Source organism: Galleria mellonella, unplaced genomic scaffold (genome assembly GCF_026898425.1).
Source record: "Galleria mellonella isolate WM207_F2 unplaced genomic scaffold, CSIRO_AGI_GalMel_v1 utg83, whole genome shotgun sequence".
NCBI lineage: Eukaryota > Metazoa > Arthropoda > Insecta > Lepidoptera > Pyralidae > Galleria > Galleria mellonella.
Genome location: NW_026442162.1, coordinates 3,422,238 through 3,450,177, shown reverse-complemented (window position 1 = coordinate 3,450,177; position 27,940 = coordinate 3,422,238). Strand labels below are relative to the sequence as shown.

The 27,940-nt window shown below is 32.4% G+C and overlaps 1 protein-coding gene across 3 annotated transcripts in view; it reads right to left on the bottom strand.

The window, feature by feature from the left end:
- Nucleotides 1-27,940, bottom strand: part of LOC113511344 (uncharacterized) — a 192,487-nt gene that overhangs the window by 78,428 nt on the left and 86,119 nt on the right. For all 3 annotated transcript variants that reach the window (XR_008253679.1, XM_052901871.1, XM_052901872.1), the window contains exon 3: nucleotides 17,858-17,961. Coding sequence is in view for 2 of the 3 variants with exons in the window: in XM_052901871.1 (XP_052757831.1) it covers nucleotides 17,858-17,961 (104 nt within the window). In the remaining variant the exon portion in view is untranslated. The remainder of the gene's footprint in view (nucleotides 1-17,857; nucleotides 17,962-27,940) is intronic.

Below are 27,940 nucleotides of genomic sequence, written 5' to 3'. Positions count from 1 at the left end.
GCCATAGTAACACAAAATAGTCACATTTAATTATTTTAATAACATTTATAATATTGATTATTCAATACTACACTAAATTTATTAAGTTTTCAAACAGTTAAACTATTAGGTATTGGGTATATTTAAGCGGATATCTTTATATAGGAAACTAGCACTTAACTCAATAGGTCTATTAGAAATTAATCCTACAACTCCACCAAACGCAATAAACTGTCTGATCCTCACTGATAACTTTTACGTCGCATTGTCCATTTTACCAAAAGCTGAAACGGATCAAATCAATACTGTAGATTCCCATTTAGATTACAGAATGACGTATGGATATTGGTAATTTTCTTTAATGGTTGGTATATGACGGATTATTTTTATAGATATATTGTAATACTTTGCATTACATTTGTAAAACATTTCAAATAAATCACACGTGGTATGAATGAAAAAATATGCTACGCAGTCGATTCAAATACGAGTACGTATTTACCTTCGAAATAAATATTTAAACCCCATTTCTATGCCTCAGATATTATATCATATGAAATGGTTTGTTAATATGTTACTACAATGAAATATATACTTGATTTATTTATTTATTTGAAAATTACTCACCGCACTAGTGATTCATAGGTTTATTTTACAAACTTACAAATTTTGTACAACATTTTAAAAATATATTTTGTCATTAAGTTGATTGATTGTTCTTGCCCACTAATCTGCTAGTGGACCAATCCATCATCACAGATCAAATAATTCTGTATTAGACGATAATATATTTGCCCTTTCGGTACCATCATCATCATCATCTCAGCTTTCAACTGTCTATTGCTGAACATAGGACTCCCCTTAAACTGCTATAAGGAACGATCCTGAGTCACCTGCATCCACTGACTCCCTGCAATGTATTTGAGGTCGTCACTCCGTCTAATAGGGGGTCGTCTACACTTCGTTTGCCAATACAGGGTCGCCACTCAAGAAATTTTCTTCTCCGTCGGTTGTCGGTGCTTGGTGACCAGCCTATTGCCACTTCAACTTGCTTACCTTCCTTTTCGGTATGCAATATATTAAATGAGTGAAAATTATTCGATACCTATTTTTACCCTCTCATCACACAATATACCAAAAGACAATATGTCATGGCTGTATTTAGATTTGAAGGTCATATGGCATTCAAATTACAAGTCAGCGTTACAGTATACTCTATGATGTACAGTGTTGTTTATATTTATAGGTAACGATTCCTACTTCTCATTATATAGGTCGTCAATTTGGATGCCACTAATCATCTCATGCAGTAAACTATATATATGTAATGTATATATGTGTTACTAATATATATATATATATATATATATAAAGATCCGTCAGTTTCTATTATATATATATATATATATATATATATATATATATATATATATATATATATATATATATATATATATATATATATATATATATATATAGTTTACATTACAGAACTTGTTTTGTATCCATAGTTATTTTTGCCCTATTGTATGCCCGAATGACTATAATATACTACTTAGTTTTTAGCCCTCTTTTCACACAATAGACCAAATTACTGCTCTTAATAAATTGACTGATAGAAAATACCGCAAAAGGAGCATTTAGTCTTTTTTTTTTATATTGCAACCAATAAAGTTACACCATAATTACTCATCGTCAATATGTTATCCATCAACACGTTTATCACCAGCTGCTCCTAATAATTTACATTATACAGTCAGAATTAAAAGTCGATAACTTACTGTCCCTATTTTCCAGAAAAAACTGCAACATTCAGCCCCCAAAACTCTAATAATATATTAGTTTCGCTTCACATCATTAATGTGACCAATAACGCGCTATTTCACGCTCCATACTCACCAAGCCCCGACCACATTACGCCTTTACCATAAATTATTTCACTGTGCTAATAATATAATTTTTTCAACTGTTTTCACTGTGCCAATAATATTATTTTTAATTTAGTTGAATTTTTCACTGTATTTTTTTTATGCAACTTAGAATGGCAAACAAGTAGACGGCCCACCTGATGGAAAGTGGCAACCGTCGCATATAGACATGAGCGATACAATAGACATAACAAAGTATATTGTTTCGCCAATGCATGGGGGGTATCCCCATGCATTGCTATTTTTGAGGACTCAGGTGTTATTCCTCTATGCCCTGTAGATTCACTGCTATATTCCATCATCCTTCAAACCGAATCACAGCAATGCAAACATAACTGCTTCACGGTAAACATACGAATGGAACAGTGGTGCGCAACCAAACGACTTTTGTACAAAGTCTCCCTCTGGTAAAACGTAACATAAAATATCAAAAATAACAAATGTTACTAATTGAATACCTCCAATATATTGGGTAGAATAAATCAACATCTATAGTCATGGTTGAGAATAAATTTATATAAATAAATTTATTGGTATTAATATTATGTTATTTATAGTTGGTATTATAATATTGATATTTTAAGAAACTATAATAAAATATTCTTGAAATATCAATATATACAGCTTTTTTACCACAATCTTAACAAAAACAAACAAATAATGTCAATTAAATTCAAACATGTGACATTTGTTTTCTATTCATAATGAGTGCAACTCTTTTTGTTGTTGGCAATAAATGTTTTCCTTCTTTCTTTGCTAGAAGTTGCCATGCTTGGCAGGCGGGTTCGAAGCTGCAGTTAGCTTTTATTGATGTTTTAAAAGGTATACCTTGGGCAGCAGTATACTGCTGCCAACCCCTCGACACTTAAGTTCCCTTAGTCGCCTTTTACGCGACCCATGGAATAGGAAGTATAGGTAGTACGCAGGTGATAAAATGCTGCTTTTAAATCATACCGTACAGGAAGACAGCAAGAAATATCTGGTATACAGTAAATCAACATAAGGTTATAGTTCCCAGTTCAGCCATCAGTCTCCACAATACATAGATTATGTATTCTTAAGTAAATAGTTTGTTCAAACAGTATTGTGGAGAATGAATAAATACTTTGAAATTATATTTTGAATTTAATTAATTAATAAAAAATATTGCGCGCTCTAAATACTTCAAACTAATTTTGGAAAAACTTCTATAAGCATTACTCACTGTATACTATAGTTAAACCAAGAAGCTGGCGTAGTACAACTGCACTCATAAATAACAAATACACACACACACACACTTATTATGGATCCGACAGCAGGCAAAATAAAAAAAACAAGGGGTGAAGCATGCATTGTACTGCCAATCATGTTTTGGTAGACTGCATACTGCGCACGTGTCCTGATATTTTTTTTTTGTTTTATTTATCAAATTTAGATCTTATCCTATAATTTATAAAGCACATTTTATTTGAGCTTACACAAAAATTAATCGTTCCATGCTCCAGTGTTGATTTAAAAAATTAGAAGATGAATGGTCGAAATGCAATTGGATCAGGGTAAAATAATCCATCTATCTTTTGAATGAACCACGGACATGTACAAAAAAAAACGGTAACTTCAACCACGTACAAAACGCATAAAGCACGAGAAGACCAGAGGGAGACTTTGTACAAAAGTCGATTGCTTGGGTACCTCTGTCCCACTCGTGTTTCAACCGTGAAGCAGTTGTATTTGCATGGCTGTGTTTCGGTTTGAAGGGTGGGATATGGCGTGAATTTACTGGGTACAGAGGAATAACACCTGAGTCCTCAGTGGCAACGCATGATATATTGTGTGTGTATTTATTTTATTTATAGGCGACGGTTACCACTTTCCATCAGGTGGGCCGTCAGCTTGTTTGCCGTTCTAAGTTGTATAAAAAAAAAAAAAAAAAAAAAAAGTTTCGTAGACACATTAGATTTTACCGGCGACTTCTTTCGCGTAACTGATATATTTATTTATTTTATTTATTTATTTAATTCTTTTATGTACACACCAGTTATAGGTATATAACATAGGTAATCAAATGTACAAAAGCGAGCTTAACTCTAATAGAGTTTCCTTCTAGCAAACCCAAAGTGGAAAGGAGTATCAATGTCAGCAGCTAGAGCGGTGTACAATATTATTTATATATATTTATTTATTAATATATGTATATATATTTATATGGACATTGATCGAGATAAATAGCCAAGATCCTTCTTCATCTCATAAAGAACGTGTATACCAAAATTTAACAATCGTTGGTTAAGATGGCAAGCGGTAACAAACAAACTCATTTAGACATTTGTAATATTAATAAGGTATGGTATACACTGAATTATATGTGTGTTTTAGCACTATTCAGTGTTTTATAGCTGCTTTATAACATTATTTTATAACTGTGTGGTCCCAGCATAGAATAGGCCACCTCTTTTCCATATGTGACGTAAGAGGCGACCCTCTTAAAACATAACCAAACTCCGGTTGCCAACCCGTTTGCCAAACGTGCTAGCAAAACTCCCTTTATGGAGAAGGCCTATGTTATAATAAAAACATTATTTGACAATGTAAAGAATTTTTTTTTTTCATACACAACAACCTGAAGAACGGCAGTGTCAATCGTTACATAAGACAAGCACAGGAATAAATCCTATCAATTGAAAAAGGAATTATCAAAATCGGCTTAATTTGCTTGCATGACCATAAAGAAAAACATAAACAAATCGAGAACCTCGTCCTTTTGAAAGTGGCTTAGAATTTTCCAAAATGATATATAACCTATGTTACTCACTGATAATGTAGCTTCTATAGGTGAAAGAATTTTAAAAAACGGTTGAGTAGTTTTAGAGATTATCCGTTACAAATGAACAATTAAATCCTTCCTCTTTATAATTTTAGTATAGATAAGAAAACAGTTCACCAAATGATTAGTAAACAGGTCAATGTCCGTTCAAGTGAGTTCAGGTGAACCAATCCTAGTATAGAATCGATAAAAATTAATTACCTTTATAATCTTGGAACTTTGTCTACCCTTCAGTAACTTTAGGAACTGAAGGAGTCAAATATGTATGAATGAATTAAAACTCTTTATTGTACTATTCAAAGAATGATACAGATTATAAAGATTAACAGTATGTAAACAAACAAAATAAATACTTAATTACATAAAAACAAGATAAAGAGGCCACAATGGGCGTCCTTATCACTAAATAGGGATCTCTTCCACGCAACTTTAGGATGGCGAAAAATAATTAAAATTATGTATGTGTATATATTATTTATATCATTTACTTTCTATTATTTATTATTATTTATACTTTATAATGCATAGAAATTACATTATTGTAAATTACTATGAACAAAAAAAGAAAAAAACAGGCGAGGTCTATAACTAACTCCATAAGAGTTCTCTTTCAACAAGCACAGAGTTAAAAGGAGCATTATATATTACTGTTATTATTATTATTTAATTTCTATATAATATCTTTATATAATTTCTTTATCGATTGTTTGGGTACCTCTATCCCATTCGTGTTTCTACCGTGAAGCAGTTGTGTTTGCATGGCTGTGTTTCGGTTTGAAGGGTGGGATATGGCGTGAATTTACAGAGTACAGAGGAATAACACCTGAGTCCTCAGGAATGGCAATGCATGGAGGGTATCATGGGCGAAACAGTATACTCTGTTATGTCCATGGTACTGCTCATGTCTATAGGCGACTGTTACCACTTTCCATCAGGTGGGCCGTCGGCTTGTTTGCCATTCTAAGTTGTATAAAAAAAAAACAGATCCGCTTAATTTGGCTGATCATCATCATACCAACCGTCACTTGTCCACTATTGAATACAGACCTCGCCCATAAAGAGGCTCTTGCCAGTAGTTGAAACGCTTGGCAGGCGGGTTGGCAACCGCAGTTAGATATTAGCAATGTTTTAGGAGAGACGCTGATGCACATCCTTTGATTATTAAGCTCACTTAGTCGCCTCTTACGACACCCGCCAGAAAGGAAGAATTAACCCATTCTACGCTGGGACCACACTGCGTTTTTTTTATGTTTTTCTAATAATATAAATCAATGTGTTTACAAAGTTCCACAGAGTACCAACAATCACGTCTATTAACATTTAAAAACTCCTTTTTTTCTAAATAGTGCTGTCTCCGCCTTACATCTGATATCTTCTTTTCCTTTAAGAGTTTCTTTGTATTAATTTTCATTCATTCATTCTCTTCCATCTAGCTCTATTCCAGGCCATGTCTTTGACCTCACTATACAAAATGACACCTAGTGTTTTCTTTATCTGTCCCATGTAGTTATTTCTCGGTCGGTTTGCCTTTCATATCAAATGCTACATATTCTTTTCACGATGTAATAGTTCAACCATTCAACCCATTTGATCTTTTGGTTACGAGCCGGCCTACTCGTTCTACTTTATAGCAAGCAACCTACCCAATATAAAACCAGGCTCACCACATAAATCCCTACATTACCGCCTATTCATGAATACTCAAGTATGCAATTATTTAGTCAAATATACTAGCAAAAAAATAAAAGAAAGGTAACAATTATTAAAAAATAATTATGTAAATCTTAAAAGGCACATAATTTGTTTTTAATTTTTTTTTTTATAATTTGTTCCTAAAATATCTATACTAAACACAATTTCAATCCTTACCTCTATGATGTCACAGGAGTGGTGAGACCGAGCCAAATATACAAAAAAACAAAGTTTCAATAATAATCTATTTACCTAAATAAAAAAAAAAAAAACAATAAATACATCATCTGTAAATGGCCTTCCTATTATCAACCAATCCCACATAATCCATGATAAATGTTCAAACTGCTCCGATAATAATCCCATATCACCAATATTCGCAATAAAAATGGTCCGACTCATAGTCACCGAGTCGCCGACCGTCGTTTTTCCATAGAAATACGGTTATTATATCGTTTGATGTATGGATTTATTATACACACACATCTCATAATGGTTCACGCCTAAAATCATCCCTAAATATGCTATTATGCTATATAATGCTTAATATGACCTAATATAATGAACTATACTATAACTTTTGGTAAATCTTACCAAAAGTTATAAGACCGGATTAACCTGGGGTTCCGTACCCCGTCTTCTTAGAATATAATAGAAATAATCTTTATTGAAATAAACTTGTTTACAAGTTCTTTTAAATCGTATTTTTTTATAATTTATAATTTCTACTACTGGGTTTTAAAATATTGTTATCTGGTGAGAAGAACTCGCAAGAAACTCTACAGTTACTTTTTTCAAATTATGACGTACAAGATAATTTTATATTTGTATGAGTATTATTTGGTTTTTTATTTTATTTATTTGACGCACTTAACAGAAATTTATAAATTTAAACTTTAAATATAACATGCATTAATGTATTATTCAAGTAAATTGTTACTATAAATAAAAAGTACATTTGAAGATTTTTGTCTAACAAACCATCAATGAAAATATGATTGTCTTTTTTTTGTATTTTATCGTCATACTTCAGTATATTTCGTAATACATTTCAAGTTATAATGTAGGATAATGTTACAGTAATTCTTTCTACTAGATTATAGTAGATCGAAACGTATATTTCCTGAGGCCCTAACATGGTTAATCCGACCCTGATGTTTTATACATTATTATCTCATATGAAATGTCAAACAATGAAGTTTTGGCAGTCTATGAGGAAGACTTATTACATTATTGTATTTTATATAGCAGTAAACAATAGACGATAGAAATTATAAAAAATATTTTGTAATAGTACATTACTGCAGCGGCCAGCAACTAAGGCATTGATGGACGAACGTACAAATGTGGGCCGAGGCGTAGCCAAGGCACACATACGTGAGTCCATCAATGCCTAGTTGTGGCCAAGGCTTGTATAGTACTTTTCTCAAACAATGCGCGGAAATCAAAAACACAATTTTACTTTTTAGTTCAATGACAAATAATGAACAATAATAATTTTTCACGCGCCATAATGTTCCTTCAATAAGCAGCTTTCTTTTTGCAAGCCAGTTCTAAATTTAAATAAAACCTTGTATTAGTTACCTCCTTGGTAGCCACGTTTCGAAGTAAAAGGTCATTCCATTTTTAAATTACAGGACAGATATGAGTTTACATAGTAATTTATCTGGCCGCAAAACACGACAGATATGGATTTTCATACAACTTTTGCCGGCCGCTGCCCGCATGTATCATGGCCAGTACGGCAATTTTGATTTATCTCGAAGAAGATTGTCAAACTAATGTTCACATTTCCAAGCATGTTTGAGAAAAAATATTTTTTATTACTAGATATGAGTACTAGTGCATGACTCCCAATAAGTTTTTAAGTTTCCATATTTTAACCTCAGTATCCCTAACATTTCATTTCTGCAAATTGAATGTATTTAGTAGAATACACAAATTAAGTTATCCCTTCAAATGTTGTTTAACCTTATCGCCAGGTACTAGGTCTACTTTTTCGCCTCAATATGAAAATTGTACTATCTCTCCATTTGGAGCAAATAATACATATTTACAGAATTTCATAAAAATGTATTGAGCAGATTCGTAGGTTTTTTTTTTTTAATTAGTGAAAATGGAACAGTATGTCCGCCTGCGCAATCGGTATTCGCTGACAACGTACCAGTGAGGTATGGATGAAAGCTGGTCAGCTGATCCATCATGACGAATTTGACAAAAATAAACCACTGTGGTTTCCCGAGGGAAACCTTTTCCCCTATTTTCAGAGTTTTAACGAAATTAAAAATGTAAATTTGCTCATTATAGTAGTCTAAAATATGGTAATATTTAAAGATAACTGTATCTGTAGTGGACATAATACTGAACTTGCTCATACTTCAAATACATAAAATCTTATAATTTTAATTATTTTCTTTTCTAAGATGCTCTATCTTAAAAAAGAAAATTATAAGATTTTATTATGCTGATAATACTGAAAACGTTTTAGATGACTTAGCATTTTGAAAATCATTACCCAAAATGTACAAAAGAGAAAACCTCTAAACGAAATGCTTAGTCACCTTCATTTTCATGGCATCCGCAGTCAAAATATTCATAAATTATGGCTATCAGTTATGACATTAATCCCTTGTATAACCATAATTTAAACAAATTCATTATTCGTTATAAAGTCATGTATATAAATGTATGAAAGCTAGATAAGTATTTTTCAGGTGTTCATAGACTACGATAACCATTTACCATCAGGCGGGCCTTATGTTTATTAACCACCTCAGTGGTATAAAAAAATTTAGAATATAGTAAGTGATCCTGATAAGTAAGTGGTAAGTAATACTACTAATATTATAAATGTGAAAGTTTGTAAAGATGTTTGTTACTCAATCTCTCTTAAAGGACTGAACAAATTTTAATGAAACTCAATACACTGATAGGTTATATCCTTAGTACGTAGAATACTTTATGTGTACTGATGCACGTGGATAAACGCAATCCTCAACAACATTTTTCAAAAAATTCTAACATGCAGAATGCTTTATGTACTGATATTATATTATATATGTGAGTAAAGCCATAGTGTTTAAGAAAGTCACATCCCTATAAATATTGTAATACGGAGGGTATTATCGCGTAATATTTTATCAATTCCCCTGACATAAGACGAACAGACAAAATGGTTCGTTCCAGTCCAACGTCTACCGCGTAACACTGAGCAACGGGATGCTGTTTTTGTGCCTACCTTAATCAAGAACCTACTTACTGTGTGGAGAACTCGTGAACCCCCTGGACATTCCCTATTGATCGCTCCAAATATCGCGAGTGATTGTTTACCTAATATATATAGTGTGGTTTTACAAGTAGACCAAAATAGATCGGCGCCACTATGACAAGTAGTCAAGGTGAGTCCGTACCATTTTGACATACAAACTTCTTTTATGGTACCTAGAACCCGGGCCCAGCCCAGGTCTCATATTACTACTTTCGTTTCCACTTGTGCTAATAAGTTACTATTTAAATCAGCCACATTCCTTAATCCATAGAAAATAGTTAAGTCAATGTAGTTAATTTTTTTTATATTATTTTGGATAATAATACGAAACTAACCTGAGGGAGACTTTGTACAAAAGTCGACACACTTTTTAACAAGTTTTAGTAAATAGTCACTTTATAACAGGAAGGTCATTCGAACATTGGAAATCGTTGTGAAATAAAATTCTTGAACCCAAACAGCTATCTTCCAATTTCAATACTTCTGCTTAGGGATGAATAATATACAGCAATATCTATATATTTTAGTTAAAATAACTATATACTGGTCCAATGATGAGTATGCTAAAAGTCAGTTAACAAAAAAATAATATTGTTATCCAATATTTGCACATATACGAAAATAGAATTTACCAGAGGGAGATTTTGTACAAATGTCGATTGCTTGGGTACCTCTGTCCCATTCATGTTTCTACCGTGAAGCAGTTGTGTTTGCATGGCTGTGTTTCGGTTTGAAGGGTGGGATATGGCCTGAAGTTACAGGTACAAAGGAATAACATCTGAGTCTTCAGGAATGGCAACGCATGGGGGGTATCATGAGCGAAACAGTATATTCTGCTATGTCCACGGTACTCCTCAGGTTTATTGGCGACGGTTACACTTTCCATCAGGTGGGCTGTCAGCTTGTTTGCCATTCTAAGTTGTATAAAAAAAAACTAAACAATCATAATCTACGTTATTTCCCAAAAATTTAATTGGCTACTGCTTACTGTTCCATATTGTAAAACAGCGAGAAGTTAAACTAACAACCAGCTAGACACACATTGTAACTAATCCAACACAACGAGCGAATTTACATTGCAATATTTCAACAAAATTTGCAACGGATTAACACCTTTAAAACATAACAGATAGCTGTAGACCTTATATATATGTATATATATGTCTACCATGCATATATATTTTAAATTAGCAAATTTGTAAGGAAATATCAAGTTTTATATTAAAAACGTGATGATATACCTTCCAAATATTGTCTTAGACAGAGAAATAAGTATATACCTTCCTCTCGACTTAAACTTCATTTGTCAAGTTATATATGTATATATCTGTAAACATTTATAATCATCTACCGGAAACATTACGAAATGAACAGAACAATAAAGTATTCATATCACAATTAAAACAACTATTAGCTAAAAAATGTTATTACGATATAGATGAATATTTAAATGATAAAAATTTTTAATAAAAAAATAACGCATAATATATAAATATAATTTATATATAATTAATTATTAATTAATAATACTAAAATTGATAATGATACTAAAAAATATAAAAATATGAACAACTACATTAAATTGCATTAAAATAAAATAAAACATATGGAAATAAAAAAAAAATCGCTAAAATAATAAAATAATTAAATTAATTTGGAATTTAATTAAATTGATGAAATTGAAATTGAATTATTTAAATCTATATGACAATTTAAGACACACCCTCCTCGCTTCTAATTGCCACACAACAGGGCTACAATGTACTTTATCCATTATTAACATCTTTCATAATAATATTGTAGAATACAATAAATTGAATTGAATTGAATTGAATAAACTACTATTATTTTTACAGAGATACGGGTAACACTTTTTTAACAAGTTTTAGTAAATAGTCACTTTATAACAGGAAGGTCATTCGAACATTGGAAATCGTTGTGAAATGAAATTCTTAAAGCAAAACAGCTATCCTCCAATTTCAATACTTCTACTTAGGGATGTATAATATATAGCAATATCTATATATTTTAGTTAAAATAACTATATACTGGTCCAATGACGAGTATGCTATAAGTCAGTTAACCAAAAAATAATATTGTTAACCAATATTTGCACATATACGAAAATAGAATTTACCAGAGGGAGACTTTGTATAAAAGTCGATTGTTTGGGCATCTCTATGCCATTCGTGTTTCTACCGTGAAGCAGTTGCAGGGCTGTGTTTCGGTTTGAAGGGTGGGATATGGCGTGAATTTACAGGGTACAGAGGAATAACATCTGAGTCCTCAGGAATGGCAACGGGGGGTATCATGGACGAAACAGCATACTCTGTTATGTCCATGGTACTGCTCATGTCTATAGGCGACGGTTACCATTTTCCATCAGGTGGGCCATCAGCTTGTTTGCCATTCTAAGTTGTATAAAAAAAAAGAAAAAAGAAATATAAGATATACGACCGTAATGAGCGATTTCGAAATGGGTGATAAACTTTTCTACGTCATCAATATCCAGAGGAACCTAACATATGGATATCATATGGATATCGGATCGGTATCAATATTACCCATACCAAATTCTACTCCATTTTGAAGGGAGTAGGGAGATAAATGCCTCCACAGTCAAGTGACAATTCTACCGATAGAAACGTTTACGTTAACGTACGCATAAGGACGAACAAAAATCAAACGTTGCTGTCTCGTTCTATCTCGTCTACATAACAGCGATAACGTATCTCACGAGTGAATCGTTTGCCATTTGTTTAGGAGGACTGAACTGTAAGCTATTTCTACATTTTTGTGGTGTTCGTTTAGGATAATTTGGAATCCGTTGAACTAGTCCAATAATAAACTTTAAATAGTTCCGTGTTATTTGTAGACCACCCCAAAAGAGACAAGTATTTTTCCGTCAAACCGCCACATACTTCTGATAGATCAATCGTCACTGTATAAATACCTACCGAATTTAGAGTCAAATTGGTTTCAACGTCCATCTAAAACCCCAAAACGCCCCATAAAACCAATATGTCTTCGGAATCACATGCACGTGACATTTAAACTGTGTGTTGCCATACTCCATTAACGACACCCCGATTTTGTAACTTTTTGGGGTAAAATTACACAATACAAATGAAAATTACCACTGTAAATAGGCCTACCCTTCCTCTACTCTTCTGTCAACCCCCAGGGAATGCCAGAACAATCATCATAGATCTATTTATAATGGTTTTCACGTACAATAGATATTGTGCACGTGGGAATCCTATGAGATTTCAAAACTGTTCGACACATTTATAGCACAGAATAGCTGTCATTGTTATTCAAAGATTGCTCTGATTTTATGTGAAATAGACTTTATTACTTTGTAAATAAGTGTTAAAGTATTTGCTAATTGCAATAGTATGTTTATCTTGTTTACAAGCTAGCTCATGTAATATTGGAGACTTTAGGAAATAACTTAAAGAGAGGTTTTAATGTATAAATGTGTCAACACATATTTAGTACATTTGTATAATAATATTACACTATTATGTTACACAATTGTGATTTTTAATAATGGAAATTTTAATGCTATCGTACAGATATGTACCTTGTTAATTCGATTTTTACTCAACCATTGAATGAATGAATTAAAGAATGAGTATACTTTATTTGGATTATACAATATAGGAAATAAGCAAAACAATAAATATAACGATACAATTGTATAAGTATAGTAAGGCGGTCTTATTCCCTTAGTCGCCTCTTACAATACTCACGGGAAAGGAAGAAGTGGTTCATTCTAGGACGAAACGGCAATGGACTTACTAAAGTGACACTATTTTCACCTATCGTCTCTCATTTGTAAATCAATTGCACGTATGGAATTTTCATTCCATTTTTATCCATCCAAACAAACTAACATTTGAATGTGTTTCAGTTAAAAATAGATACTAATGATTGGTTAGCAGTTTTCCTTGTTACACACATATAAAAAAGTTATTTTTTACCTAAGATATTTATACAACAGCCACTTTAAGCTATTTCAGTATATTTATAATTGAAGCCGGAATATCACAGATTTGAAGTTTTTGTTTCTCCACGGGAACTCCTATTTCTCTGTTTTGCCATGATCTTACATACACACATAGAGAAAGGGATAGATAAAATTGGAATAGGCATATAATGTCTACATATCTAAAATCTAGACGAGGGACAAATACCCAAAGAGGTCGTATTCTATTCATGTCTATATTCACAACTTATTGAGCAGATGTAATGCGGATTTCAATTCGAAATTAGCGACCCTTTCTGATGGCAATTTCATTGATGTTATATTTATAGACAGAGCAATTTGGACTGTATTGATAATTAAATTTATGTTTAAAGTTGGACAATAAAACTTTGTAATATGAGCGTATTTATGTAAAGGTACACCATCATATTTCCAACCGACCTTTAATGGAAGAAGATTCTTAATTCGTTGTATTTTTTTTTGTTTGTTACCTCATAACTTCGTCAGTTGTAAACCCATTTGGGAAGTTCTTTTTTATTTAAAAATACTTACTCATTGGTCCTATAAAAATTGTATCGAAATCGGTTTAGTATTTTAGTTCTTAAATCAAAATAAGTGGTTTTGCCATAATTGAACTTGATTATCTTATTGTGGGACACAATCTTTAATTAACTTACTTAAAATTGTCAATTTGCCGTTTGTGAAGCAATTTTGATATTTTTTTTATCATTAACAATATTTACTTCAACGTTGATTCATATTAATTCTATCATTATTTCTAAACTAAAAAAATAAATAAAATTTTGCCATATATTATTATTAGGATTTATATTCAATTGTTAAACCTAGACAAATAACATAGTTATATGTACATACTTACCTAACTATTTCGAATTTTTTATTTAATTATTTATACGCACCGTCATATGGGCTGACATGTTCGGATAGCCGTGACGTCACATCTGCGTATTTGATATAAACAAATCGATTTCACGCATCACATGCGCATACGCACTAATGTAAGGGCGACTTTTAATACTAATGTATCATTTTGCTGAATAGATATAATTTTATGAATTTCGACATGACGTATCATATCGTACAATACATAAGTTTCATTTTACAATAAAATTGAAATTGTCATTGAAAGTGAAAATATATATATATAGATATTTCGCCATAGTCGTAGAATACTGACGGATCTTTATATGTAATATTCGTCAGATCCGTCAGTATTCTATGACTATGACGATATATTCATGTAACACAATTATTTGCGGTTAATTACTATGAAGTTTGTCACGATGTGCTAACTTGCTTTCATTCTCACCCATCATCTTTCACTGGAATGGGCTAGCATATACGTTTAGCGTAAGCGGGACTACCCTCACATCTTCACCCATTAAAAAACATTGGCGCGTTGAGCGGCCTGTATGTGAGGGAACGCGGTCAATGCGTAAAACACCTGTATGTTTGTCCCACTCTTGTGTTTGTACTCAAGCTATATTTGCTCGACTGCCCTTAATAATTAATAATAATTTATTTACTCGAAATGTGGTACAAATGATCTTAAATGATAACTGAGCTACACATTTCGCCTGGCAAGGCATGCAAATTTTGTCTCAGCAAATGTTCGTACTTTTTAGTGTTTTACTTTAGGTTTGGAGTATGGGATACGGCAGTGTAATAACAAAGCACAAGGGAAAAGATCTTGATCTTCAAGATTAGTAGAACTCTCGTGTATATACATTTTAAAAGTGTATTTCTATAACATCATTTCTATTCACAATCGACATATAGGCAAAAGTTTCCACTAGTAATCATCACCATAATTTTTTTTTTATACAACTTAGAATAGCAAACTAACTGACGGCCTTCCTGATGGAAAGTAATAACCGTCGCCTATAGACATGAGCAGTACCATGAACATAACAGAGTATACTGTTTCGCTCATGATACCCCCATGCGTTGCCATTCCTGAGGACTCGGGTGTTATTCCTCTGTACCCTGTAAATTCATCCCATATCCCACCCTTCAAACCGAAACACAGCCATGCAAATACAGCTGCTTCACGGTTGAAACACGAATGGGACAGAGGTACCCAAGCAATCGACTTTCGTACAAAGTCTCCCTCAGGTTTATAGTAGTTAGATTTTACCATAGATATTCACAGGTATTCAGATAGGCCGTCAGTTTGTTTACCATTTTAAGCCTATTTAAATCTTTGTTTACCCTATAGAACGGTATGACGTATTTAATCCGCCATATAGGCATCTGCCATGGTTCACCTGATAGGCAATAAACATCGGAACGTTCAGCGAACTCTGAATTCCAAACCTCTGAATATTTGAGCGTATGTTACTTGTACGTGCTTTGAAGGACATATAAAACTTTCATATAGTAAGCCACATTTCATTTGTAATTTAGATTTTTCTAAAGGATTGAGATAGCAAACAAGCATATAGTCCACCCCATGTTAAGCGGATACTGAAGCCTATACGAGGTCTGTCCGGAAAGTTCGTATAAAAGTGTTCTGGAATGCGAGAAAGAGGAGTGGGGAGGCCAGGTAAGCGCAGGACCCCTTCCTTATTGCGTGCGGTGCGAACTGGCTTGTCACGCCATCTGTGAAGTTACCTCTTAACGAAACCCCGTCGGCATGGAGCCCGCTTCCGTTGAAGAGCAGCGCGTCGTAATCAAGTTTCTCTCGAAACTCGGCAAGAATGGCCGTGAAATTTTTGCCGATCTCAGAACAGTTTATGGGGATGATGCTGTGAAGGAACCAACCGTCCACAAGTGGCTAAAAAGATTCAGAGAGGGCAGAAAGAGATTCTCATCTATTACCCTTTACTGGGCCGAGAAAGAGTTCGATGTTCGGGGGATTGTCCATCAAGAATTCGTCCCTCCAGGCCAGACAGTTGATGGAAAATTCTACGTCGATGTGCTCAGACGCCTCAAAGCTCGTGTGGCACGAGTTCGTCCAGAATTGGCGCGAGAGGGGCGTTGGATTCTTCACCACGACAATGCCCCTGCCCACACCTCTCTTGTTGTCCGTGAGTTTTTGAGTAAAAATTCCATTACGGTGACCGAACACCCCCCTATTCGCCGGATTTGGCCCCGTGTGACTTCTTCTTGTTCCCAAAAACCAAATTGGTACTTCGGGGGCGGCATTTGGGGGACATAAATGAGATAAAAAAAGCTACGACGGGGCAGCTGAGAAACCTACAACCAGAGGACTTTCAAGGAGCCTTCTCACAGTGACGAAACGGCGTTGGCACAAGTGCATTATGTCACAGGGGGAGTACTTTGAAGGGGATAAAATTGATTTACCTGAATAATTGTAAAATAAAATTTTTAAAAAACTTTTATACGTACTTTCCGGACAAACCTCGTATAGGTATTTTTAATAGGACAAAATTAAATAGTTACCCCGCCTGTGCTAGTGGCAGTTAAATCCCATTACTAACAATCCCTTTCCTCTCAGTGTATATCAAAGGTTCTGTGATTTCTTAACCTTAACTGGAATCTTATTCCATAACGTACGCATCCCGGGAAGGGAAGAGATTATTATGGATAGTCTGATCGACCTTGGCGCGATCTATTCTGCAAATTGTCGTGGTTAATTCCTGGGAAATTCGCTACGATTCATCAAGGGACATGACTTCATTCTCATCTATCATCATTAACTTGTACCCACCTAACATATATCAATAGCACTAAAGGTGTTACCAGGGGGGAAAGGGATGGTTAGTAATGGAGACTGAGAATCCCATTGCTAGCAATATACCCAAACAGGTCGACCTCCTCGCGGTTGTCCCTGGAAACTATCGTGGTTAATTCCTGATGAATTCATCATGATGGGCTAACTGGCCTGTTTTCATTCTCATCTATTACCCTTTACTGGTGCTCCGCCAGCGTATCCCATTAGCCCAGGCGGGGTCACCATACCATTTTCATCCCAAAAAAACTAGACATTTGCGGAAAGAAACTGTTCTGTTTACGAACATATAGGTTCTAAGGTTATAGTGAACGCTTTACGAAGCCAAATAATAGAATGATAAAAGACGACAATAATAGTTACTTCTGGTTAAACTTCTAGAAATTTGGGTTTGGTGTAGGTAGCTTATGAGATCTTAACACTAGAGGGCGCCATCCTCATAATTAGCAATATTATTTAGAAAATAATGAAAACTTACCATCGAAACACGCGTACTTTATGTAGACAACGCCGGGCGGCCAGCTCACAGCTGGTGCATAATCTTGTGCCAGCACAAAACTGCAATGGTTTATGCCCGTACAGCTAAAACAAAGAATAATATTTTATTAAAACATTGATTAAATTTGAACATAAGTCATAGTAAAAAATTATAATCAATTTGTGTTAAAAAAAATGGATTTCAATTGTGACAAAACCGGTTATTTTTATTTAAAAACAAAACTACTGATTTGTTTTGGATAAAATTTCTATGGTCCTAATCTGTAAGTAAAGGCTTTCAAATAAAAAAAAAATGCCAAATCGGTTTTAAACTGACAAAGTTATTATATGAGACAAACAATTTTGATTTTTTTTTTATGACTAACAATATTTACTTCAACATTGATTCCACATTCATTTTATCATAATTTCTAAATAAAAAAAATAAATAGAATTTTTCCATATATTATTATTAGTATTAATATAATTGAATATATCTATTATTGTTAAACCCAGACAATAACACAGTTATATGTACATACCTATTTCGAATTTCAAATAAAAAAAATCCAAATCGGTTTTAAACTGACAAAGTTATCAGATAACAAACATAAAAAATACAACCGAAATAAGAACCTTCTTATTTTTGAAATCGGTTAAAAAGTTATGAGAAAATTTTATTAACAATCAATAAAAAATCATTTTAATGTGTCGATTTTCTACTAATTTCATTTAAAGATTGGCGTGTGTTTATTTTAATAACACTTGGTTACTTTTTAAGCTATAAGTAAGTAATTTTAAGTAGACGAATCTTCTTGAAGTTTATTGTTAGTTATAATAATATTTTGTAGAATGCATAAAGTCCATAAAAAATACATTATGCCCAGGAACTTTGAGAGTAAAAACCATTACAAACACTTAAAGGAACCTATCAATTCACGCGGCAGTAAAACTTTTATTAGTACTACATAAAGACATTTGGGTTGCAGATTTATGGTGGCTACATGTATACGGCCTATTTTCCCACTTCTACTGATAGATAGAGTTTTATATACCTATCTTAGATTACATAGATAGAGCATCGAGTCTCAAAAACGGGTCAATTTTATGTCAGCTAATTTTCGAATTTACTGACCCGTTTTTTTTTCATCAGTGTTCGTTATACTTACACATACAATGTATCTTGATGTGTTATTTCATAAATAAAATTAATATTTATGTATTAAAAAAATATAAAAATTATAAAACAAAACAAATATAGAAGTTATAAAGCAATCACTCATAACTATTTATCACGCAAAAATTGTATGAAAAATTTGACCCGCTTTTCTTGAAGCATTTGTATGGAAACATTCTATCTATATAATCTATGATAACTATATGCATACTAGTTTTTACACATTAATTTACCTACCAAATTAAAAGTAACCATATCATTCATCCTCCGTCCCAAATACTGCTTGTATACTTAATTTCATATTTGTAAAAACGAGAAGTAAATATCAAATAATCTCACTTTCCCATTTATAATATTAATAAAAATAGTTGTTTATAAAAAAAAACCGATCAAATTCGAGCAGAACTCACGTACCGAAAGTTGCGTAAAAATTATAATTAATAAAAAATATGCGTTTTTTGTGATTTAACTACAAATTTACGGTTTTCGAATTTTTTTCTTTACTCGTGTTGTACAACATTGCTTTTTTACCAAATTTAATTATTCTAGGCCAACGAGAAGTACCCTACATGTTTTTTTTTATTTAACTTGGAATAGCAAACAAGCTGACGACCCACCTGATGGAAAGTGGTAACCGTCGCCTATAGACATGAGCAGTACCATGGACATAACAGAGTATATTGTTTCGCCCATGATACCCCTCATGCATTGTCATTCCTGAGGACTCAAGTGTTATGTTCTGATTCCCTTGCAAATGTATATAACATACGCTGAAAACAGTCGTATTTTTTATTGTGTTGACTTAAAAGTTTTGTTTTTTCACAGCTTCAAAAAAATATATAATACTTAAATATTTAATATTAATTTCAGCTTGATAAATTCACGAGTTTCTGAGAAAACAACAAAGTGATCCTATATAGGAACAAAACTACTATCGCATTAAATACAGAAAACTAGAATGTAACATTTGAATGCTATAAAAACGTATTGACCGAATGCCCTTTCCTCATCCAATTAAATGGAGTCACGAATAGTCCTACTTTAGTACAATGGCACCAATAAAAACGTGAAATTAACTTGAATTTTCAAACATTAACATCGCGTATTATACTCGACTGTCTTTCAGATGAGTTTGTTACACAGAGTGGACGCTTTTGAGTCTTATTTATCATATACGAATCATCTAAATTTTTCTACGTAGGTATTTTAATCTACTACTTCTACATTGCAAGTTCAATTCCCGCGTATACAAACATTTATATTCAAAAATATCTATTTGTATAGGTCTGGATGTTTTCTATCCATTTCCGTAATCAAGTTATAATATTAAATTAAGTTATAAAATTAAGATTCTGTTTAATCTAATATTTAACAAAAGTTACCATCATTTCATTAATCAAAATATAAACTGGCCCTTTTAGTTAATTGTACATAATAATGTCCAGCTATATAACAATTCAGATTTCTAACATTGTTATCAGTTTCTAACAAAAATCTGCAAAGTTGGCCATGAAATACATTTTTCAAAAAATTTCTTCTAATATTTTCTTATTAAAAAACTCGATTATTTATATATATGTGAATGATAAAAGATCCCAGAAGGATTTAATATCTTGAGTACCTAGTAAACGCATAAAAAATTATACAAGTCCAATTATGATTCAACACAAGTCGCTATTTTAGACCTACAGGACGAATTAGTTGTTGCATTATACTTGGGGCACCGATTTTTCCTTATCAAATACATAACATTCATAAATTCGACGTAAACAAAATTTCATTACCTGAATTTGTCACGAAATATCATCCAATCTTTTGAGTTACCATGAGTGGGCGATAAAAGGAATAGCTAATGTGTGTTTCTTGATTACTAAGGGTGTGCCGCACATAAAATAGAATATACCAACACATCTACCTGTGTATCCCAAAATTATACCGGGTTTGAGAAATTCAAAATATTTTTTTTATTTTCATTAGTCTATTCATGTGGTCTTTAACATGCACTTTAATTGTCCAGTAATTAACGCCATTATCACTGTTTGGTCGGTTGAAAGAGATCTCTTTCAGAGATAAGCTTACCCTTACTCCTAATATTTATGTAATTTACAAGTGGATAAAAAAAAACATTTTTGGCTTATGTTATGTTGAAGTAATAACTATCATGATACATATATATTATACAGCTGTATAAATTAATGGATATATATTTGTATACGATTTATGTCTATTTTTTTTAAATTTTCAATTTCTAGAAAAACAAAATATTAAAACGTATCCATTTAAAAATACGTTACACTACGGTGTGACAGCCGGCCGCTGTTGAAACATTTTCAATGTACAAGTAAAATTCTATCCATTCATAGAATGCTCGCGTAAATGTACTTGCCGGGTACGTGCGCGTATTAATTAAATCTACTTGATGCGTGCTGTAGGTTTATTAGACACATTGTTTTCTGTAGATGACTGTACGAAAGTTTGTTTATCAGTATCTATAATTAGAGATGGGAAATATCTGATATCTATATATTGAGTTCTTTTGAACATTGATGACCATTCATTTCGAGATCGCCCATACCAGTGTGATATACCCTCCCCCCCCTGCCCTTATCAATAAGCCACGGTTTCATGCGCGTGAACTTTTGAATATACACAGACATGTTGGCCTGTTTATGTATCAAATTTCATTCAAATTCGAGATATTCATTTGTAATTACTAATTCACATATATTAATACTTCCTGATTGTGGGAGGAAAGTAAAGGATTGTTAGTAATGGGGATATATATAGCTTCATTGCTAGCAATATACCTTATTAGTTCTACCTCCACACAATACACCCTGAAAACCAAGTTGGTTAATTCTTCTGGAATTAGTCATGATGAGCTAATTGGCTTGCTTTCATCCTCACCTATCATGCTTCACTGGTGTTCCATCAGCGTATACCGATAGCGCAGATGGAGTTACCATTCCATATTTAACCATAGAATAAAACTACCTAGTTGTATCTAGACTTTACCTGTACTAATTAATTTATATATTTACACTATTAATCTAGGATATGGTCTATGTGTGTACTAAAATTAATTTAAGTCTGTCCAGCCGTTTAAGTTCAACACACATAGATAGACAGGTAGATAATTTATTTGCATTACTTACAGCACACAAATAATAATAAAAAAAATAGAAATATGAATAAAATACATTGTGTGTGTCCATTACATTTGCTACCATTTGATATTTTATTCGAAATAAAGAAATAAGTAACAGACACCATTAGAAGAAGTATAGTCAGAGGGCACTTTCTAGCACATTCAGGCATTCAAGCAATAAATATTTCCGCTACATACCTACTAGGTATGCCATTTTTTTATTTATTAATCTAAATATCTTTATTAACTTTCATGTTTATAATAACTATTTGTAGGATTATAATATTGATTTTACAGCAACTTAATATATAAAACTCTACTGATATGAACACTGCACTTGAATTACATGTTAGGGGAAAGATAACATCGGGTAATTTCCACGTTGCCTCGCTATGACCGAATAAAGATTACAGCACTTTGTATTAGATGAAGCGTTTTTAATAATAATATAAAATTTTGTCTATAACAAAAACTTTACTTCTATCGTGACAAAATTAGTATGGGAACAATTGAGAGACACAAAAATAAAAAATATAAAATTATATTCCACAAAAAAACGACTTAAATTATGACAAATTGTTTTAAAACATAAACTACTGAACCGATTTTGATAAAAGTTGACCAAACTGCAAGTATATCCATTCAGATAAAACAAATTCCAAACCATAATCCATAACTGATGGAGTTATAATATAATAGATATAAAAAAATCTAATTGAACCTTTTTTTTTTAAATTGATTGAAAATGACAATTTCATTAAAAACTTTCTCTTATTTTATGTAACTTGAGTAACAAATAAGCTGACGGCACGCCTAATGGCTACCGTTGACTATAGCATATCAACACCATGGCCCTCACACAAAACGTGTGACATCCACGATGTCCTTGATTCCTGAGGATTCCTTAAGTGTTATATCTCCGTACCCTGTAATTGCATATTCTAGCCTTCAAACCGAGACACTAACATGTCAGGAATGGTTAACGGGTGAAACACGAATGGAACGGAAATAACCAAACTGATATTTTTAAAACCCTCCCTCCAGTCTTATCAGTTTTCTTTTTAAATTACTTAAAAAGTATGTTTGCGAACAATTTTAGAAATAACTTTAAATTTTAGAATAAAGTCCATGACATATTAAAATAACAATTATTCAAACTCGCTATCTCTTATGCCACAAAGTTACGGCCTTATACTCGTAGTTTAACAAATATTACACAGCGGCCACTAAAGTGGAAGGAAGTGACTTGCTCCTATAATAATCTTCGATGTTAATGATTGCTGCATTTATTAATATTGTGAATGTAATCTTCGATGATCCGATAATCTTAAAACAAATTGATTATAGACATAAAAAAAGTTGATTATAAATTATATTGTACAGTAGTTTCTTGACCGCTTCGTATATCATACGCGTGGATTTCAGAGATATGAAAGCAATGAAATCAACTACTTCTAGATGGAGTATCTAGCTAAAACATATAGCAGTTTTTAACATAGACGTTCAGGAACACAACTCTGAAACTGCATCTATAAAGCAAAAGTTTTTACGTAATACCGAAACACACATGTAGACGGATACATAAAATTTCTAAAAAAATATTGTTTTAACGTATTATCTTATTAAGACTCTTATCTTATATTATATTTTTTTAAATATCTCCTAAGTATATCGTCTAGTTAGAAATTTTATTGTATCATTAGTAAGAAAATGAAAAATTTATTACGGACTTAAAAAGAAAACAGATTTTTTGTGTATTTTTAAGTGATTTTTTATATATGAAAGAGGAAATTTTTGCCAATTTATCTTAACTTTTTTCACCTATATTGCTAATTCTGAACCGATTTTGATAATTCTTTATTACGTACATATTCACAGATCAACAATATATTCATATCGATTTCGTTCAATAATCGATAAACGCCACCTCCATATATCCACATCCACCACATATGACTCATACACATATGAGTAATGAATAAAATTAAATATTCATATAATTTTTTTAATCAAAAACAACACTTTTAATAATTGAATATAATTTATCTTTTACTTTGGACTTATAGATTTTTTTACGCAACTTAGAATAACTGTTTGCCATTCTAATTGCATAAATACGAAAGTTTCTAAGCGTAGATGTTTGTTACTATTTCACGCAAAAACTACTTTACAAGAGAGAAAGATCGACATTACAGGGTATATTGCTAGCAATGGGATTGGTAATTCACGTTACTAACAATCCCCTCCCGTACAGGGGCAGTTATCATTCCATTAACTCATTAAAATAATCGACATTATTGCATCAAATCAATTAACTATCGCATCCCTTGTAAAATGGTAACTTCATAAAAAAAAATCTTTGAAATCAGCTCAGCAATTAGTATTTATAAAACTGGTATCATGCAACTAATTTCAATATCTCATTTATAACCACAACCATGTCCGCGTGACCGGGATATTTTGATTGACCGCGATAAAAAATAGCCTGTCTTTCTCCATTTCAAATATTAAATGTATATCAAATTTCATTATAATTGGTTAAGCCATTAAGAAGCCTAAAGATTACAAATAAACTCACTTTCACGTTATAATTAGATATTTAGACAAAGTTTTGTTATAATTAATATAATCTTGTAATAACAAGAAAAGATTACACTAGTTTCATTGATACAAAGCAATACAATATGACGAAATAAAAACTTTAGAGGAAACAGTATCTGCAACATGCGCGTAATATCCCTGGCAGGCGTTCATAGACTACGGTGACCGCTTAACATTAGGTGGGTCATATGCTTATTTGCCACCTCAGTGGTTAAAAAAATCTATCTAGTTAATCAATTTATCGATTTTTATTTTTATAGATATTGAATATTAGCAGACTATCTGCGGTTGTGTAAGTTGTTCGTTTGTTTACATTACCAGTGAGTTCCAATAAAACAAGCTACATCCTGCCATTGCTCTAATTCATTTCGATTAAATTCGTTCGATTCTAAAACAACGTAATTACAGTTCAAACTTTTAAATGTCATTAAAAGTTTGACGACCATGATATCAAACTTATTTGTAAGCCCAGAAGGAGCGTAATTACGGCAGTTAGTATGCGCACGCGCACACAACGGAACACGGTTTTTAACAAACATGGCGCCGCTTCCGGCTCACACGTCACTTCCGTTGCGGACCCTACACCTGACCTAATGGGCTAGTAAAGCGTTTGTGGTAATAAAAATTCAAATTAAACATTAATCAATAGTGACATCAGTGCGTATGTAACCGAAAAAGCTTTAGTCATAAAATTTCTACGAAAGGTCATTAGTCTCTACCACCAGAAACAATTGTCTATTTAAATTTTCTAATAACTCTCCTGTGATGGGAATTATCGATAACAAACCAAGTTACTTAATCAAATTAAGACTCTGTACAAAAGTCGTCTGCATATATGTAGCTTTGTACTTTCATGGCTGTGTTTCAGTTCGAAGTGTGGCATAGGTATGGCAGTGAAATTACAGGACACGAAGACATAACACCATAATCCTCAGAAATGATAACGGGTAAAAAATACCCTGGGCATCACAGTGTACCATGATGTGTGTAGTCATATCTATAGACGACAGTTATCACATTCTTTTGGGTATCCCGTCAGCTTGTTTGCCATTCTATATTGTTTATGTAAAAATTCGTCGAGAAAGGATATGCACTCTGTATATATTTTTTACCTCATCTGTAATGCACTTTGTCGGATTTCAGGTCGTTAAAAACAGAGAAGCAAATCTTGACCGCACAAAGAACTATTGTCGAGATGACATTGTATTCTACAACTGTAGACACTCGACACAGTTGCATCACAAAGAACGACCCGAAGAATAAACACAAATGAATTCTGAATTTGCAAAAGTGTTAATAGCGTGGACTATATTTGTAAAGAAAAAACACTGATTATATAAAATTGGTATATTTGCATATATCTGTTAAATGGCTTATAATTACGTACATACAGTGATCGACCAGTTTAATTAGGGACTAATATTGAGAGCATAGATTGCGTTTGTAGAATAAAAACAATAATTATATACAATTTGCACATATCTATTAAATGGCTTACAATTACGTACACACTGTGACCGACTAGTTTAGAATACGAACACCGTCACAAGGACCATTATTTATTATTATTTTGATTTTTTTTTTTTACTCAACGTATAGTTGGCTTTATTTATTATTTTATGCCAGTATTAAGGTATAAAATAATAATAATAATAAATAACAAATAACTTGTACATATTGTTGGAGTTTCCAACAATATGTACAAGTACAGTAATGTGATAACTGCACCAAGTCTTTTTTTTTGTACTTTAATAAACAAAAAAAATTATATTAATAATTATTTTTCATTACTGATATAATCCTACAAACTACAAAAAATTTTTTCTATACAACAATATGCAAGATTTGACATTTTAATGCAGTTATAAAAATTGTGACGACATTAACGTTAATATTAATGTTATCGTGGTAATAGACAAAAAAAAAGAAGTGTTATTATTTTCAGTTATCCATAACATTGTCCTTTTACCGGTTAATCCGTTTTCACAGTGCATATCAATAAATAACGTCCTACTCATCTCCATATAGTAATTACGTCCATAACCAAAATCGAAACAAAAAGGGCACCTTTATCGAATCGTTTAAAGTGAAACAATAAATAACAAATCACACACCCTCTCCAGACCACCAGAGTTGTAACAACAATTACAACAACCACCCACTTAATCAATTAACAAGTGTAAAAAATTTTATTAACAACTTTTTCCGTGTTAACACCGTCAGCTGTCCAGCTGTGGAGATATCTATGAATAAATTAAGTCACTCTAAAGATAAAATGAACGTATAAATCAATGTGATTAATGTAGAATCGCCCGGTGCTGGCCTAATCCCCGATATTACGAACTATAAATGCTATTGTAGACGTTTTCAGAACGTTTAGACGTTTCTCGTTTGTGTTTAGAAACGTTAAGACTACCTTTTTTTTTAATAAATAATATAATGGTGGAAGTCAAGCATCGAAAAAGTCTTGGCTATTCTTAAAAACTAACAAAGTAATTTTTCGATCAAAGCTTACATCATCATCTAGAGCTTACATCATCATAGAAATTAAATCAAAATCGGTTCAGTATAGTTAATTTTTTTTAAATCACTATTTTGATCACTTTTGAAGTCGATGTTTTTATGAGAAACAAACTTTTAATTTCACCATAGCCACCACAGAATATCAGCGCTGTAGCAATTAATTCGCTGCAGCACATACTGCGTGGCGGCCACGTTGGCCATAACAAATGTAAAGTTTGTTTTCTATTGTTAATTAATGTAACTCTTTTTGTTGTTAGCAATAAATGTTTTCTTTCTTCTTTCTAAATTATTATAATAATAATTAAATTATTATAATTATTTTCATCATCATACAATCATCATCATCGTATCAGCCGTTAACTGTCCACTGTTAAACATAAGCCACCCTCTTGACGGATTCTACTAAAGACAAGAACTTTGTCAAGTACATTACTTCTTTGTTTTTCTGTACCTACGTAGATTTGAAATAAGTTGCTAGCCTACAAATATAAGACTACTGTAACTCAAAATAAGGTTTCTTATAAAATGATCCTAATTAAAATCATTATATAATTACATAATTGCACATTGTATCTACCATGTGCAATAATTCTTAATTAAAAATACTTTAACAATGAAAAATCTAATGTTTTATC